Source organism: Accipiter gentilis, chromosome 5 (assembly GCF_929443795.1).
Source record: "Accipiter gentilis chromosome 5, bAccGen1.1, whole genome shotgun sequence".
Lineage (NCBI taxonomy): Eukaryota > Metazoa > Chordata > Aves > Accipitriformes > Accipitridae > Astur > Astur gentilis.
Window position 1 is genome coordinate 30363642 of NC_064884.1, and position 19658 is coordinate 30383299.

At 38.7% G+C, this 19658-nt stretch overlaps 1 protein-coding gene across 5 annotated transcripts in view; it reads right to left on the bottom strand.

Moving 5' to 3' along the window:
* Positions 1–19658, bottom strand: part of ARID1B (AT-rich interaction domain 1B) — a 337362-nt gene that overhangs the window by 242918 nt on the left and 74786 nt on the right. For all 5 annotated transcript variants that reach the window (XM_049801069.1, XM_049801067.1, XM_049801065.1 and 2 more), the window contains exon 3: positions 11678–11824. In XM_049801069.1, coding sequence (XP_049657026.1) covers positions 11678–11824 — 147 coding nt within the window. The remainder of the gene's footprint in view (positions 1–11677; positions 11825–19658) is intronic.

The following is a 19658-nucleotide window of genomic DNA, read 5'->3' on the forward strand; positions in this document are numbered from 1 at the left end:
TCCATGTTGCTGACAAAGATCCTAAACCGCACTGGTCCCAATACCGACCCATGAGTAACACCACTCATCACTGTTCTCCACTTGGACATCAAGCTATTGACTGCAACTCTTCAAGTGTGACCATCCAGCCACTTCATTAGCCATTGAGCAGTCCATCCATCAAATCCATGTCTCTCCAGTTTAGAGATAAGGATGTTACAAGTCCAGGTAGATGACATCAGTTGCTCATTGAAGCTCAGATGCAAAGAAGTCTGTAATAATTTTGGTAAAGAAGGCTTTCTCAGCTGGTCTCTACTGTTTTGGTTAACTTAATTTTTCAGTATGCGAGAGGGTTAGCATGTTACATTTGGGGCTACTGGAAGTAGAGAATTAACTGTATTACCATCCTCTCTCTGCAGTCTGTGAAGACACAGAGTATCTTGTGCAACAACCTTTAAATCCAGCCACCACGTAGAAAAATAACTGAGTCCAAGGAGTGGAAAGAGAACAATAATTTCCAGAAGGAAGCACCCACCAGCAGAAGCAAATCAATGGTCTGCACAATACAACACTTTAAACCAACAGCAGCAAACAATTTCTTTAATCTTTGAGGTAGAAAAGTCTTCACCACCATCACCACAACCACAATTTTTTCAAAAGAAAGTATTCCCAAGTGGGCTGGTCTTGGGAGTGGTGGGAGGAGGGTGTAACGGGGTAGAGAACAAGTGAAAGAAGTGATGAAAACTTAAAAGTCTGAGACCAGACCACTGACTACTCTAATACAGCAATGAAAAAACCAGTAACTTTGATTAAAAGTTGGTAAGGGATTGCTAGGTAATAAAGCAACAATAAACCTCTCCTTTTTTGTGAGGGTAAAGGAGCACGATCTTTATGAATTCTGTACACAGACACCCAAAACCCAAACACATATAGGTAGTTATTTTATTTTCTACCTAAAAACATGCATGTGGAAGACACTCAGGGTGAGTACTTGGCAATTAGGGAGAAGCATGAGGAAGACATGAAGAGAGAGGCTGTGCTCTTGAAGAGCTTGATTTATTGAGGGACAGCTCATCAAGACCAGCAGTTGTTTTCCTCTCTCCCACAATAAAAACACCAAGCAGTTTTGTCAACATGAAAAGGTAAACTTGTTTTTTAAGTGGTATCTTATTTACTTTGACTTTGCTATTTCATTATTTGTTGTCCATACCTGACTGCAACAAGTAAAACACTCTAAGATTTCAGCTGCATGCTCCAAAATCTATTCTAAATCCCACTACAGTAGGAGAGAAATGCAGTAAAAGCAAAATACTGGAAAGGATAATATAAAATATATGCTGACCTATATTCAAGATAATACATTGTCTCAACAACAAAATCGCAATTCAAAATACAGAAAATAAAACTAAATATATGTACACTGAACATCTTCAATTAGTAAAGAAAATATGGGCAGCCAAAAAAATACAGTGGTGAATTTTATGCCAGGAAGTATTAACAAACTTATTTTCCTTACCTCTGAGGAAAAAAATGTGTATTAATTTAAAGGCCATAAGAGAATACTGCTGTATTGCAACCGGCCATGAGGTGTAATTTACAAGACCACTGAAATCTGGAATATATACTGCTCATACAGAACTAAAAAAAAAACCCAGAAAACAAAAAAACCCTACAACTCAGATTTATTAGTACTTTTCAGACTTTACAACTTTATCACTTAATTCATAGTACTATACTATTTGCATTTTAAAATTTTTCTTAAAACAGGATTTGTGCATTTATATTGTAAAACATTCGTTTAGACAAGTTTGTCTATGAACAGCCATCAGATTAATGGATCATAAAGTAAATTACTATTACATGATCAGGTATCTTTTGATAAACTCACTATTCTGTTTAATTTACTGCTAAATTTCAAAGATAGGGATAAAATTATTTCTGGGATATTAATTTTGCTCTCAGAATAACAGTAAAAGAAAATCATTGAGTAATAAGGAGAGTGGTAAGGGGAGCAACAATAGTTATGATCCCTAATCTCCTGAAACAAAATAGTTTTATCAGCCTGCATTCCCATAGTTTTACTATCAAGTTAATTAATTGACTCCTACACTAATATCTAAATGCCAAGCAATTAATGGCACTGAACTATAAATGGCTTTGTCTTTGCTCTTGTAAAGTTGTTTTATAAAGCAAATGCAATTCTATCACTTCGCTGACTTAATGCAGGCTTTGCAAGGTTAATATTCCCAAGCAATCGCAAAATAAAGAACTGCTTTAATTAACCTTCTGTGATTTAAATACTGAGAGAAATAAGAATTTAGAGACTTTAAACACCACCACCATCATAACAACAATAATAATACTTTGTGGATCAAAGCCAAACCACTGATTTGAGAACTTTGAGAAATACATTTGAACACATGTATCTTAACTGTATTTCTAAACTCACTAAAAAGACTTTTCTCTAAACATAACATACTAAATTCATGACAGATTTTACATAGTTTTTGTAGTTGAGATGAAAAATGTTTCCTTTCAGGATTAATTACTTTATATATACCGAAGTTTTTAGTTTGAAAGAATGATTTGGCATCCCCACCTTATGCACTAGAATGCTTCGCAGAGATTTTTGTTACGGACATGGGACATTGCCTGCTGATTCTACAAACTGATTGCATGTAAGTAACTGACCACCTGAAAATAAAGGAGTAAAACAGGACTTCCCTCTTCCCCAGAGACTAAGTTTTCTCTCTTTCCAATTTAGCTGAAAGGAGGCTCTTATTGCCAGAGTTTCTTTATGATATTGTACGTTAACTTTGGTTTAGCATATGAAAAAAATCATCAGGACTCAGGCCTTTCTGCATTGCTCATCTTATAAGCACAAAAGCTGTGGTATGTCTACTTGGTTTAAAATGATACAAAAACACGGGAATAAAAACTAAAAACCAGCAAGGTACAGGTGGTCATGGACATTCTTGCCAAACAGGTTTGCAGTGTGCTCTGACCCATCTCCTCTGACTATCCGGCCAGATATCATCAAACCCCCATCAGCAGCAGATGCCTGAAGAGGTGCACTTGCTGGTTTCTCAGGAGAAGAAAGGCGACCTTCAAAATTCCTCCTTCAAACTGCAAACAGAAAAGCCTACTTTTGGCAGAAAACCATTAATAGATGAACACAGCAAAAGAACAAACAGACTAGGAAAATGTTTAACTACACTTGAGGGAACTTTAAACTGAGGGTGCCATACAATTGTTAAGACAACACAGAGGCAAACAAATACTTTCACCAACAGCCCTTTGGAAGATTATAAAACAGAAGCATAAACAAGCTTGCTACATTTTATATATATGCAGTAGTACTACTTTGCAAGATAAAATACTTCTCCTTTCCCAGTAATATCACTTAACAAATCCAAGTTACTACAAAGACAGATATGTGTAAGGGGTAGTTATGCATGCTAACTTTAAATACTTCAGACATAATAGAACTGATTTTTATTTGGCTAAATTGATCACCATATCTGTAAATGCTTGCTTTATAATAACAGGGTCAAGACAGTCTTCTCAAAATCTAAATGTAGTTTTTTGGGTTTGGTCAACATGCCTTCAGCAAAAATAAGCCTGTGCTGCTCTGAGTGCTGCTCCATGCTATGTCCTCAATTTTGTGTTCGTGCTCAGGTGTGAGTTTACAGACAATTATCCTTGTTTTTTCTGCCTGACTATTCCTGCTAGCTACTTGGCTCTGGAAGATCATTCTCCAAGTCTGACAAACTAGCACCTATTATAATCTTATAAATACAGATATAAATCACTGAGGCAAAAAGAGAACGGTTTTGACACATTTCCTGGAATGATATAAGCAATACTGAGCAAACAGAGCATTCCCCAACTGGACAATAATCAGCTATTCCCACTACTGGGAAAAGATGTAGCACAACAGGAGTCACAGTTTCACTGAACTCCTGCGATGAGTAAGTAACCTTCACCACACAGATAAACAGCCATATGCTTAACACCTATTTGCTATTATAGCAGCATCATGATTATGAAATAAGACTTTATAAAAGCAGAAATCTAACTGGCAAAGATTTCAATCAGTTAAGTGTTCATTGATCCTACACAGGTTCAAACCTCATTTGCCCTTCCTGAAAACATCATGTGCTTAAGAAAGGCTCAAAAAGGATAAATTAGTTTTATGTACAAGATCAGTACGGTTCCTAAGTATTTCAACAGTTTGTTTTTAAATCACTTCAGTGTTCAGCAAGGTAAGGTGACAACTGCCTTTCAGAGGTGCTGGCCACTGGTGGCTTGTCTAGAAGCCAGGATTTAAGTTGGGGTGTGTGTTTGGAAGCCAGCTGCTGAAAGCCTGCTCCCCTTCCCTCCTCCCCCCCAAGCCCAGCCAAGCTTTATTACAGATGCAAAAAGTCAAGACTGCACTCTGCCTTTGGTATCTATCTGGGCTCTCTGAAGTAGGTTGACAACAAAAGGTTCAACAGACCAAAATGGATGCCTTCATAAAAAGTTATACTGTTGTGTTTCCTTGTCCCTAATTTCAGGTCACACAGAAAGGAGGCTGGAAAAGCTGACAGAAGTACATATATCTTTATGAGAATTTTCACCCAGGTGCTTTCTTGTTAGGCATGTGTCTGCACACTACATACAAGCAGCCCTGATTTCTAAAAGCCAACCAATTTGGGGGTAAATTGTTTAAAGGAATCACTTCTACCTTGTACCTCTTCACCCTGGAAACAAAAGAATTGCTTCTAAGCTAAAAACAAGCCCAGTATTTTTAAGACAGTGTGAATATACACTGGGCACTAAGCACCTCTGCTGCTGGAGACGACGGAAGCCATGAAGGATCTACGGTACACAAGTAGTGGTGTCAGCCACTGCTGATGGCAGGCCACAATCTCTTCTGAACATTAAATTTGATTATGAGTTCTCATATAACTGTAATAGCCAACTTCCACAAAGAATGCTTTCCTATATGCCTGGCAGCAAATGTCAGATTAACATACAAGCTTGTTCTTCCCCAGATTTCCCGTGGTTCATAACACAACAAATATTAAGTGCAACCATTCATCTAGTGGTAGATGATTACAGATACAGAAGTTAAGAGGACAGAAGGACAAATGATTTTTATTACAACTTTCAGCCGTGGGCAGCTGTACGTTACTTCTTAAAGAAGTTTAAATTAAATTCTGCAGGATTTGAGACTGAACCACAGTACATTCAACTGCTAATTCTAGTAACTTAAGAGTGAAGATTTTATTAAAAAGAATAATTGCGTTGAGGTATAAAACTTAAATTTGGACTCATCGAGGACTATCTGTATTACTTACTAATGAATCTGGTATTTGCATGTAACAGAACTATTCCTAACTTACAACAACAGTATTTTCATACAGTGTTACACCCCAAAACAGCTTGACAATGTTAATTAACATGCTGCTTATTACACTGTTAAAAGACCTTTAGCAGCTCGCATCAAATTTAAAAACAAGACTTCATCCTCATTATACCAAAATCACTTTAATAATTTGATGCATTTTGCCACAATACAGTTTGTTCTGTTTTCATGACAGTCATACAGCTTGGACATGAAAACGGATTAATTAGTTTCACATTTTGTTCACATTTTCAAAGACTGTTTCAAATTGGGTAATGTTTTATCTGTCCTACCTTGCACTGACTCAACATAAGAAACAGATGTCTGCGCAAGAACATTCTCATCGTCATCTCAGGCTTGCGACTGAGACTAGTGCAAACCATTGTCACCAGTTCAGGAACCTGAAATGTATGGCCTCCATTGATCCTAGTTCAGGGAAACAGAGAGAAGCTGCAGGCCCTTGCAGGAGTGTAAGTGGTCCCTAGCCCTCTGCCCAGAGACACTGACCGAGGGGTCACCAGAGATGCCTCCCACCTCATCACGCACACTGCTTTCCACTTTGGATTCTACTTGGGACTACCAAAACGATTCACAAATTCTTACTGGCCTGAATTGCATTCGTCCCCCTGGCCCACTCTCAGAAAAAAAACACTAGTTAGTCTATTTTTGTCCTACAACAACTTGCATTGAAAAAAACCTCACCAAGATCAGTAGGTCTTATCAGTAGGTAAGGTACTATACTGCGGGGCAAAACAAGGTTTTGGCCAGCTTTTAGAACATTTAAATAAAACCTGACAGTGAGGGAGTCTTGTTTGTTTGCTTGTTTATAAAACATTTTCTTCTTTTAAATAAAAACAGACTAAAGACTTAGCCTGAACTATCTGACTATTCCTTCAAGGCATTTTAAAAAAAAAAAAAAAAAATCATAGTAACCACAAGGGAATGATGTAAAAACACACACAAAGCCTCTTGGTGCACACTGTTAACTAGAAGGACCAATGCCCCAGAGAAGTGCACACACATGCCCCACCTCAAGGACCTGCCACACTTTTTTTCCCCCCTTTTAATCTCATGCAAGCATGTGAGAAAATGATCAAGATAATCCCACTCTATTCTGGAAACTTGCAAGCAGAAAGCTTCCAGGAACACTTAAAACAAAGGATGACTTCAGGATAACAGCAGCAAGTGTAGAATAAAATCACTATTTTTGTTTAACTAAGAGTGAGACCATAATTATTTTGCAGATCCATTTCATCTGTCAAAAAGCGATATGGTCCCAACTCATAAAATAACACAATAAACCTCAAAGGCATGATCCTATCTCGATACATATGAACACATGCTACATAAAACAAGAAAATATATAAACATGGCTGTTTAAAAGCCAGTTGGAAAGCATAATAACCCAAAATATACATCACACTATCTTAACAAAATAATGTTTAATGATGACAGTTTAAGTTTGCAATTACATGACATTCTTGAGCAAAATATCACTTCTACTTATGGCAAAAGATTTAAAACTGAAAAAACAACTGAAGCATTTATTCATTTATATGCCATTTCAAGATGAAAAACCCTGCCAAGGGCAACACTGTAGTAGTGTAGCACATCTTTCTTTCTCTTTTTTTCTTTTAAAGAGCAGTAAAGGTAAAAAGAAGTTAAAAAAAACCAAACACACACACACACAAACCAAAGGCAGTATCTACATCTACTGGCGATACCTAATGATCAATGAATCTGCTACTGCAATAAATTTGCTTAAAACAAAGCTCTTCCTTTAATGGTTTTTACACAGCAGGCTCCTGATATGAAGAGGGGATGACTGATGCTGGCTTACAATATGGCTCTATAGTAAACTATGCCAGTATTACTATCAAATCACCTCTTATGAAACTCCCTTTCTGCCCACCATGCCATCAATTTAACAAAGATCTAAACAACTTACAGTTCAAACATTCAAATAAATCCCATTCTCCTCCTTCCCCTCTATGCTTATTAGAAGAATGGAAAGTCACAAGTCACTGGAACAGTCCCAGAAATTATTTTATCTGTTTACTTTTATGGATAAGATTGCATATTGAATTCAAGTGAGTCAAGGAAAAGGAGCAATGGCTTCACACTTCCACAATACATGAGAAATGAAGACGAATACCAATTCCAAGGCACAACACTAAGAGTTATACCTGACTGCAGAAGCTTGCTCACATTATGTCTAAGAGAGCAAAAAATAAAACATTATCTGTATGAAATTTTGTATCAGTTTTCTTCCCATAATAAAAATACCTGATACATCACACTACAGGGTTTTACATAAAAGGAAACTGGGGCCAAGAAAAAGTCCATCATCCATCTAGAATAAACACTACTTTCAGCGTTATCATCTCCCAAAACAGGTAGACTGACATAAACCTACAACAGAAATAAGGAAAATACAGTAGGGAGAAGGCAGCACATTACTGAGAAGCCCCCTTTCTCCATCCTGGCATCTCTTATCCATCCTGCAGTAAAACCAGTTCAATCACTCACATCACAAAGGTGGCAATCAGGGAGATGGCTTATTTACTGTAAAACAGAACACGAAACTTCCTCCCCTCACAGCTGCTCCCCTGCTACAAGCAAGTTCAGCTTCCAGTCCATCAGGTACAGAATAGTCTGTAAACTCTTTGGGGTAAAGACCACCTTTCTGTTACGTGCTTGGAGAACAACCAGAATAACAACATCCTGATCCACCATGAACTACTTCAGTATTATTAGAGTGATCCTCTCTTGCTTCATGGTCCAACCACGCTCTCCAGGAAAAACACTTGCAGTCTAAAGTCTTCCCATATTTCTGGCTAGCCAGCATGAGGCAAAAACATCTTAAGAGGCCAGCTTCTGTTCTTGAGGCCGACATGCTCTAACAATTGACTTTATACATTCCTCAAAGTTGTGACCATTCAAAACTAGGACTTTGCACCAATGCTGAGTGGAAAAAGCAATGAAATCAATACAGAAAAGACAAAAATGGGTAATAAAGAATACAGAAAACATGGAGGAAATTCATTTGTGAGCTGGAAAGAAAGAACAAAACTAAGGACGACAGACAAAGGATGACAGATTATATGACGGAGACCACCTCAGTTTTCTAATTGACAGGATTATATAAACAGGATGTACTGGTATTTTTAAGAGTAGAAATAAGAAAGATACACCAACTGGTGCAACAGGTATTATATGATTTTATAGGGTTCTTTTAAATTCTATTTAGAATATGTAAATCCAATATTAAATCACAGCAACAAAGAATCACATAGGTTTGAAGAGACCTTTAGAGAGAGGCCATGTAGTCAAACCTCCAGTTCAAAGCAAGTCTACGGAGAACAGGGTGTTGGGGGCCTTATCTAGCTGACTTTTGAGCATCTCCAAGGATGGAGATCCCAGTCTGGGCTCCTTCCTGTGTTTGAAAACCCTTATGGTAATTTGTTGGGGGTTTTTTCCCTTTTACCAAGTTGCAACTTCCCTTGTTCCAGTCTATCCCCACTGCCTCTTTTCTTCCATTGTGCACCTCTGAGGTAAGTTTGGCTCTGTTCTGTCTCACATCCTCCCATTTGGTAACTGTAAACAGCAGTAAGATCTCCTTTGAGCTTTCTCTTCATAAGGCTGCCCAATATATCAAATTCAGTGAACTCCACCCTTAAACATCCTAAAACTATATGAATACCTACTCCTATTTCTCCTGCTGAAATTTTAATCAAGTAAGCCCTAGTTTTTAAATTATTTTCAAAAGATAATCAGTCTCATATAAGCAGAGACATGTATGCTTAAATAAGAACAGTTTAAAATTTTTGTCTCAGCAGCGCAATTTGACATATACTCCCAACTTTTCTGTTACCCTAGCATTAATTTTTGTATGGTACACTGGTTACCACTTGACGGTAACTCTACTATGCATCAGCAGCAGAGAAGGAACACTGTTGCTGAAGTGTCAGAAGTATAGACTTCAACTTCTTGTGTTAGGAATTTGTTTTCCAGATAAGCAGTTCCCAAAAAATGGGAAAGAACACAGTGGTGAGGTTTTACAGGGAAACATTAGAGAGGAGGTCACCTGATGACCCTTCTTGAGACGGGGGAAGGGCAGCCATGGAACCAACCTGGAGATGGGGAAAAGGAGCAAGCCTCAAGGTGTGAAGGACTCATTATTTATACGAGATAGTCCCATCTACACACAAATACTCCAAGAAAAGCCTGTATAATTCAGAACCTGGGATCAGAGTTCAAAACTTAAGAGGCTGACCACTACTGAAGAACAGGATAACCAACCAGCCATTCACAAACCACAGAGAATTTCAGGTGGCAATTCTGACACAAAGGATTACCAACCGCAAAGCTGCGTTGGCGAGGACCTAATGCATCATCCAAATTTGCAGATTCAGGCAAAAATGCCTATTGACCTTGAAATAAATCCCTGTATCACCCTTGGAGCCTGGATTTAGACACTCCTTCAATGTACCCTCAAATCCCCAAAGAAGAAAATTTGGCTGCATTGAGGCTGGTATCTTCTACTTGTGAATCTGTCCCCTGCCCTTCTCTTCATTCCAGTTCTCTTAAGTCCATAACATATGGAAGGCTTTACTCTCATTTTGCCTTTATCCTTTTCTATGTTACCACTCCATTGCACAAGCCTTCACTTTACTGGCTGTGACAGCAAATGATGATTGGAACATGTATCAACAGATAAATCAGTATCTTGTTATTTCTTAAGTCCTGTGTAGTTGGTATGTTTTGTATATTGTTTAAACTAAAATACTCAATCCATTCAACTGACAGTATTTAAAATAAGATGAGGTGTCCAAGGTGGGGGGGGGGGGGGGGGGGGGGAGAATCAGTTTCACAAACTGTGATATGTAGACATTGGAGCAGCTGTGTTTCTTCTATCTCATAGGCTGTATTACTAGGACTTTATCTGCTAAGACTTTACCAAGATGCTTATGAACAGTATTTTCAAGTCATAGAGAAATCAAGCATTTAATGCCAAAGTAAAAAGGGAGAAAATTAAATTTAAAGACACAACTGCAATCTTTAAAGTCACAGCTACATATAATCCAAAAGATGGAAAGTGGTGACATTTACAAGAATATCACAGATACAATTAAGAATTCTATTTCATAAACCATCCAGCATTTTAATGAAAAAAGTTAATTCTCAATGGAATTTTAAAATGTAGATGAAGAAAAATTAACATGTAATTACACAGTGAAATTATCACAGCTTTATTTTAAAATCAAAGGAGGAGAGCCTTCTGTATCATTGCTACTTATGGCATCTTTTGTTAGTTTACCTTACACACTATTTTTATTTCAAACTAAGATTTCTACTTTGCACCAGCATTATCCCAAAATGTTAATCAATCACACCTGACAGAATTCCCCAGTGATCTGCAGCAAGTGCTGATGCTTCTACTAATACCCAGTCTTGAGCAACTCACTTTTGTTAGATTTCCCAGGACGGTGAGCATGCTTTAGTTTCATCCTTCCATTTCCAGATCACCTCTCTGTGATTAACAGAGCTGAGACTGCAGATAGAGCTGAGCCTACACATTCAGCTGCATCAGCTATGCACATCCATTTTGTTCAGTATCTAAAATCTGGGTGTTTTCTCAAGCTCTAGGAAGCAAACCCATACACTATCACTTCTGATCTTAGTTAAAAACAGAATCACTTTAAATGAATTTCAATGGCTAACACAATTCAAAAGCACAATTCAAGGACAGCAATGGATATTGAATTATGCAGTTTCACTAACTGGATATGCAAACTGACAACATTCAAATTAATAGCTGTAATATCTCTTAAGAAGGTCCCTTGACAAAGCAGCTCCAAAATACCTTGAACTCATCTATCCTCAAATGAAGTAACGTGAAAAACAAAACAGTAGTGACCATGTTAGATGCAAGAGCTCTCAGCAACGTCTGTCTTGTGAGGGGAAAACAAAACAAAAGCAAGGAAAACCTCCAGCCTCCACTGACATCTGATCAAGAAACTGTTAACTTCTTTTCAAAAGCAGAATTAATAGTTGCCAGGGTATATACACTGGCTTTATTCAAAAAAAAGCTGATATAAAATAAAGCCTGAAAGTGTGTGCAGATGTATTTGTGTGTATTTCCCCAAAGACTTTTCAGAAGAATGTTGTCTTATTCTGTGTTTATTTAATTTTGCTTTCAACACTTTTCTCTCGAAAAGGGATCACGTGGATTTTGTTCATTTCACACAGATCATTTTCACACTTCCAGCTCTAGGGTGACTGTCAGTAGTGGAGGACAGTGCTTACCTGCTGAGCCTGGTACCTCTGCTGGGCCTGCGACAGATATTGTGCCTGGGGTGGCAGATGCTGAGGCTGCGGCTGCTGGTTGTAGTACGGCTGCTGGCCCTGCTGGCAGTAGCCACTTACACCTTGCTGACCATACTGAGGCGGTATCTGTTGGAAGAGCCAAGCAAAGCAAATGCATGAGTCGAGGCAGAAGGACATGAAATCAAGCTATGTCACATCTGTATGACAACCTGATCAGAAGTGATATCCTCAGCTATACACCTGACCCAACAGTCCTACTCTTTTACTCAGCAGTTAATGCAAGCCCTTAGATCTTCTAGTGCGAGCAGAAGCCCAAGTGCTCTGTATAGTTACCCTTTTCAGGAAGAGCTTCTAAGGAAAATGCCATGCTTCTAAACATCACAATCCCACAATGCCCAGCCTTAATATACAGAAGCAGTTATTCTAAATGTTTGCTCTCCATAGGCACACTACAGAGACAAATTGACACAGGAATCATTCTGATGCGCTGACCCAAAAGCAGAATTGTGGAAAAAAGGCACAACTCTGAAACAGACATTGAAAGAGAAATGCCTTTTTTTTTTTTTTTTTTTTTTTGAACAATAAAGTACTAATTCTTGTGACATGTTTTGCCCACAACCCTCAGGTTTTTAGCTTTTGCGTACATATGTGTGTTTAAACTCTACACAACAAAACTTTGGGCTTGGCAGCTTTTGTTTTTGTTGAGTTCAATCTCTAAGTCTCTTCCCCCCACTAAGATACATCTTTAAAAAAAAACAAAACAAAAAACCACACAACAAAAAACCAGTGCAACACAAAATAACCTGTTACAGGTCCTATCAACAGAGAAATCAGCACACGTATCATGCACTGAGAACAAGTCAATTATAGAGTCAGATGAATTTTCTGCATCAGTTTACTCTGTAAGCCTTGTATCAATAGACACTGACATTTTCTTGAGATATTTGAAAGAGCACACTTTCAACATGCTCCTGATACTGTGTCTGTATTGCCCCTATTTTAGGTACCTGTGTTTTTTCCCTAACCACTGGTATTTAGTACCATTTCAGATGAATGACAGATGCAACATAGGACTTCTCCCTTCTAGAATGGACCTCCCATTGCATATCCCTGCCTTAAGCAAATGTCTTGGATACCCAACAAGCACATCTGAAATGCTTTGATCTGTGAATTGTTCCTACTGAGTCTCTGATACACCAATAAATCTGTTTATTCAACATGTAAACACACACCTGTTCTACCTAAAGTTAACTTACTACATTCATTCAACAATATAGTAATATTTGCTAAGCGATAATTAATAATATAAAGTCAAATTTTAAAAAGTGTGTAGGTTGTTTTTACTATCACAACTTGATCTGCTTCTATTACTTCTGACAGAAGTTGGTAGTCCTACTTCTTGCTAACTCCTAAGGTCAGCACTGTAACCCCACTTCTGCACTTCTTCCCTTCGCCTGCACTTCCATTCCCTTCACCACCATTTCACAGGCAGTTAGATGTTTCTGTGACCAGAGTAACCCGTTTTTGACAAATACCCTCTCCCTGCTGATGCATAAATGAGGCAGTTTTAATGAAAACTAAAAAGGGTGTGTTGGAATATCATCAGGTAAACAGACAGCTGGAGTCTGGGATCTGACAGAAGACCACATGGTGATTTGCCCATCAGCTGCAAAGGTCACAGAGCCTGGACTGGTTCCTAGGAAATGCTGAGGAGAAACCTATGTTGTGGTAAGAAGAAAAGGAAAGACAGACATCCTGACAGCAAAATATGGGCTTCTGGAAAGAAGAAGCAAAAGAGAATCTGAATGCGCAGTTGACAGGATGGTGACAAAGCAAGAGATCAGATTCATCAGGAACCAGAGTATTTCTAGAATAAAGATACTTATACAGGAGGGCTGGAGCTCACCTGAACACAGAAGCCAGGTTGTTGGTACCTAAGGATCAAGAAAGTGAAATTTTAAACTGAAGAGAGGGGATTAGAAGAGCACATGGTTCAAAAGCATGGCATATGACAAATGAAGACACAGAGATTCTGGGTCATCAAGTGAAGATGCTGAGAAGAATCAAAGAATTGAAACAGACACACAGATGACTACCGAGTAAATAGGATGGCAAGAAGAAAATCCAACAATACATTGCCTTGTAGACAAAAGCAGGGGAGTAGAAGAAAAACTGGATCACTGGAACGTCAAAAGCCTCAAACAAAAGCATTAGCAGTAGTTGCATTAGAAATCTGGTAGAAGGGTGACAATTAGTGGGTCGCTATTTTCCATCATCATAGGATACAAATACATAGGGAAGACAGCTGATGACAAAGTAACATTATATGCTACATAGAGTTTAGAAACAAATCAAAACAAAACTCCACCTCACCAAGCAGCAGAGGTCTGGAGCTTGATGGGATCAGGAAGAGTGAGTGCTGGGACCACCAGGCATGGCCGGACTATGGCAACACCGACAACAGCACACCGAGGGAGATCAGCAAAGGCACGGTGCAAGGTTGCATAGATGGAGATTTCAGCTCCTCCCATGTAGACTGAGTAAGTGGACTACAAAGCAAAGACTGAAGCTATCAGGTAACTGCCAAAGGTGGTTCCATGGAGCTGCTGGTTAGGGAACCTGCATAAGGAGCCACTGCCTTTGGCTCAGACCTGAGCAGCAGGAATCATCTTTTTCTATGTCCTACAGCTGCAGAACCACTACACATCAGTGACTATAACACAGTTAAATTGAGCATCCCTACAGGAGCAGTGAAAACCAAGGAATCTACTACTGTTGTGCTTAACTTCAAAAAAATATAACTACATAAAAAAGAGAAAGCTTGTTCAAATGAAGCTCTAACAGCCAGCTATGAGAAATAAAATCTGACTGGCAGCATCAAAGCTGCTTAACAACCACATGGAAAGCACAGAACCAATATTCACCACCTATTAAGAAAGACTTGAGAAGAGGAAAGGGACATCAGCATGGCTCATCACAGGTTTCCAGAAGCAAAAAGGCATCCTTCAATAAGCCGACACCAAGTCCAAATGAAGAAAACAAAAAAGACTGTAAACTCTGGGACTTCAAATGTAGTAAGGCAGGCCAGAAAGAACTGGAGGAACAGCTAGGATAGGGAATCAAATGAGTAATGAATCATTTCTTCAAACACATCAGGAGCAGAAGGTCTGCCAGAGAGCCTGAAATGCCAAATGATGATCAAGGTATAGAAGGAGATTCAGAGAAAACAGGGCCATCACAGAGAAGCTTAACAAATTTTATGCACTAGTGCGCACTGTGGAAAAATCTTGGGAGGTTCCCGTGCTGGAGTCCTCCTTTGTGAGGGACTCAATGAATGCGCCTGAATCTGAGGGACTATTCCTGGGACAAACTGACAAATGAACAGTGAGAAATGCTCAAGACCATACAGTATCACCCGAGAGGCCTACACAAATTCAAGAATGAAAAAGCTGAATTACTAATGATGTTACACAACCTCTAACTTGGGAGTTGTCTTGGTGGGTCAGAATTGGAGTATGGCTTTGGGGGAGTGTGGGGGGGGGGGAACAGATATTTGAGTAATTTAAGACTACAAAGGACTGATGACTGTTCGTTAGGAAACATCAACACAGCTTTTGCAAAAGAAAATCCTTCTCTACAGACTTCTTGGATTTATTAGGAAGGGTCAAACACAAAGGTTCACAGAAAAGCAACGAGAATGATCAAAGGTATGGAACAGTTCCCATACAAGGAAGCTATAACCTTCCGAGTATGGAAAAGACACCAGGAAGTAAGAATATGATAGAAAGCTACAAAACCATCTGATCCAACACAACAATTAGAAGATATGAAGTTGGTAGATGCAAAATTCAAAACATAGAGAGGTTCTCTAGTCACAGAGGTAGCAGATGTTTGAAATGCCTTGCCAAATGATGTTTTGAAAGCTGAAAGTTTATGTGGGCTCAAGCAAAGACTGGACAAGTTCACAGAAGATATATCCTCTGAGGGTTACCAAATTTATAGAGCCACATCTGGCTCAGGAAGTCCCTGAACTGAAAATAGCTGGAGGCTTGGAGACTATTGGGGGAAGTATCACGTGCTTGCTTTGTTCCACCTCTTCTCTAGGCATCTAATTAAAGCCCCCACTGGAGGCAGGATATGGGACTGCATGAACCCTTCATCTGACCTGATACAGCCATGCCTATGTTCTAACTACCTCTTTGCAACACGTGTGTGTCCTGTGAGAAAGCAATGAAAATTTGGTCTGCAAGGTACTAAGGAACAAATGTAAGCAACCCAAAGAGGCAGTAACACCTTGACTGCCAAAAGCTGGGAGACCGCCCCGATTTCTTAAATGTTTTCCCCAGCAGTCTGCTTCCAGACACTGGTGTAAAAAAAGGGTACTGGGCTTTTCTTCTGATCTTATGTATCAGTTGCTTATGTTGGAATTTTCCTCTATATTCTCCCCATCCAAACTGTTAAGAAAGAACAAACCAAAGCAAACCCCAAACCCACAAATCCCCAACAATAATTCTGATGCTACATGTACTTTCAGATACTATACTCTTTAGGGCAGAGACCCATCACCACTGCCTTAGCTGAACAGTCAGTGTAATTTCTGTGGCTGTTTAAATAAATAACAAACAACATGCAAATTAATCCTTCTGCTTTACTGATGGGGATCACAAGATATCACTTATGGACAAATGTTTATTAAACAGCATATAAAAAAGCTTAATTAAAATCTCCCCAGAACAAAACAAATCTGAAGCCAATTACTTACAACACTTGGACTGAATGACCCCAGCATCCTCTTTCTTCATAAGGTAAACCCTCCCTCCCTTTCTCCCTTACACCCACATTCTTTGTGGCCACACAGTGCAGGAGATGAGAATTTGGGAAACTTCAGCATGCCTGTGGTAACACACACATTCTTGGGACGGTTCAAGAGAGAACAGACCCGAGTTTGAATCTATTTCTAGGCAAGCACAGAAACTGTAATAATTACTTTGCCTCCTGTCTGACTCACACAGTACAAATAGCATTATTTTGGGAGAAGTATGACTGACCATCAGTGATTAACACTCTGAACATGAACAAGGAAAGGATGAGAATAAAAGAGGAATAAAATTGACAGCTAGAATGAAGAGGTGGGAGAAATCCAATTAAACCTATAACTTAGCCCATTATCTTTAATTCTTGCTTGAACAAGGGGTCTTGTGGCAGACATTCTTTGTCCAGGTAATACCTTGATAGTAATGGAAGTTTTAAGCAATTTTTGCATGCATAATCCATAACTAATGTCAAAAGAGAAGGATCATTAGACAGCATTACAGTCATTATAATAATTTTTAAAATTAAAATGTAACAGAATTAGTGTGTTAGCATAGGTACACTAATAATACCAGCAATATGCAGCTACTGCACTTTTAAGCCATCCTAATGGCTAAATCCAGTCAATAATGGAAGAAACTTTACATGTCCCCTATCACAAAAAGCCCTGCCAAGCCACTTTGGGATCCACCTGAACATGCCAGTCACCCTGATAGGCTCACTACATGGAAAGAGTCCTGGCAACATCCGTCATTGCTTCTTCCTGCAATCTATTTGGTGCCCAAAAAGTAAGGCAGATCCTGGATAATGTCAGTAGCAGGCAACAGCACAGTTCAGAACTCTTGAACCACAGTGTCACAATATAAAAATATGGGTGGAAAAGGGTGTGTCTGGCCTCATTAGCATTAAGACCTACTTAGAGAGAAGAAAATCTGAACTCCAGAGGCAGGGGTGGCAGTCAGAAGAAAGGGTGACACTACCTGATTCAAAGGCCCACTTTGCTGAGAAACAGTGAAACAGACCTGCACATTGTGAAATAAGTACCATTTTCAGCAATATAATCATCAGTAACATTCCACTTTCCTAGCAACTATAATACTAATTACATAGACATTAGAATGCAAAATGTATAGTGAGTGGGGTTCCCAGGAAAAAAAAACCCACCACCTGGTACTTCACACCACGAGTAAAATTGCACATTCTGTCAGTCAACAAAAAGTTATAGCCAAGTTTAATTCTACTTCTTTTAATTTTACAGTGGTCACTTCAGTAATAAAGCAAGCTGTCACACAGTTCCCATCAAACCTTCAAATAAAACTCTTGTGATTTTCTGAAACATCTACTGCTTCGGTCTTAGATTTCCAAAGCCAGACCTCTGCCAAAACAGAAGTGTTTTTCCCCAAACGTTCAAACCATGCATTTCTCCATACTTTTGAATAAGAAGTTATAAGGGAAAACTAACCCTCTGACTTTCAGGTACTTAAAAAAAACCAAACTTGTTTCCTATCTAGAACTTTTGAGTTCATGCAAGCCCAGGTCTTCCTGTATGTTAAGCTGGACTACAGAAAGAAGAAAAATATAATATTCTTATACAGCATAGGGAAATCCTCTGGCACACATTCAGTGGAAGATTTTATCATAGTTAGTGCAGCATGGTCTTCTGTCTCAAATCACCATGTCCAACCCCAGTGTGCTTGTGTACACACAGTCTTAATGAAGGCTAGAAGTCCTTCTCACTGAATGACAAAAAAAAAATTATAAAAGGAAACCAAGTAAAAAGCTGGGTGTTAATGCCAAGGCTATTAATCGGAGGTATATCAGAAATCCTGATGCTAAGGCATTTTATTCATACATTCCATAAATTCTATTACTTCTTATCACTTAGCTTTGACCTTTTGACAATACATGGGTCACAACGTTCACCTATGTTACTGTCTTTCCTGGACTGCTTGCCTTTACGTTGAAATATGAACTTTAAAATCTTATTAAGAGCCTTTAAGAATATTAACACAGGGCCTTGATACTGGTCCACCCTGTGACACAAAGCAAGGAAGCGAAAGGATAAAAAGCATGTTTCTGTGTCACAGCACAATAATCCCCATTCCAGAACTTGCAAGGTAGCGGATTTTGCAGAGTCATTAAATGTGTGTCTATGTTGAAGACTGCAGTGCAGTACACAGATCTGCAAACTAGCTCAGATGTTGGAAGGAGCCTACACCAAAAGCCATGCTAGGCTAAATTGCTGTGCTCTATAGGAGTGTGAATTAGGTCAGAGGGAGATCCATACTCTCGTAGACAGACTGCTTCTTGTACACATGCCAGTTCATGTAAAAAGGTAGCTCAAGTATCTTTACAATACGCTGCAGTCTGCAATGCAGTCATACCCTGTACTACCGTTAACGTGCAGGACAGAAAGGACAGGACTTCAAGCACATTCCTGTAGTCCCCTTTTCCTCAAGAAGTGCACAGCAGCATGATTACACCAGTTGTCAGTGCAATGTATATGGCATCAAATATGTACCTTCAATGAGGTGCTCTCTATATACTGCCTTTTACTGTAGCTTAAATCAAAACAACATGAGCTAAACCATTATTAGTACAGGCAATTTTCCTCTCTTTTTTAAAAAGAGAAACCATAAAAAAATAGAATGTAAAAAATTACTAAGATTACATGATTAAAAAACTCTCCAGTCAGAAAATATAGATGTTAAGGTTCCAAAAGCAACATTAACTGAGCCATGTTGCACATATATAGCACCCTCTCTTTCTGATTTATGTTGTCAAAGGCATTTCATAAAATATAGAGGATGTGAAATGTGGCTCAGTTAATGTGGCTGCTAGAATCTTATCATTTATGTTTTCTGACTTCTTAGCTGTGCAACCTTCACATCTTATTAACATAGTTTTTTTGCATAGACTGTAGTATGGAATAGTACTTATGTTTTATGTATTGACATATTTTTGATGTACTGAGATTTTGAATAAGTTTGCTATTCTTCATGATAAGAGCCAAATAAATAAAGACTACTACCACAAAATAGTCAATCATTTATAAGGAAAAGCAATATCTCTCCTTCCAAAAAAGAACACTTTGAATCCCTTGTCAGAAATTGATGAAAACTACCTCTGCCGTAAATGCTAAATCTAT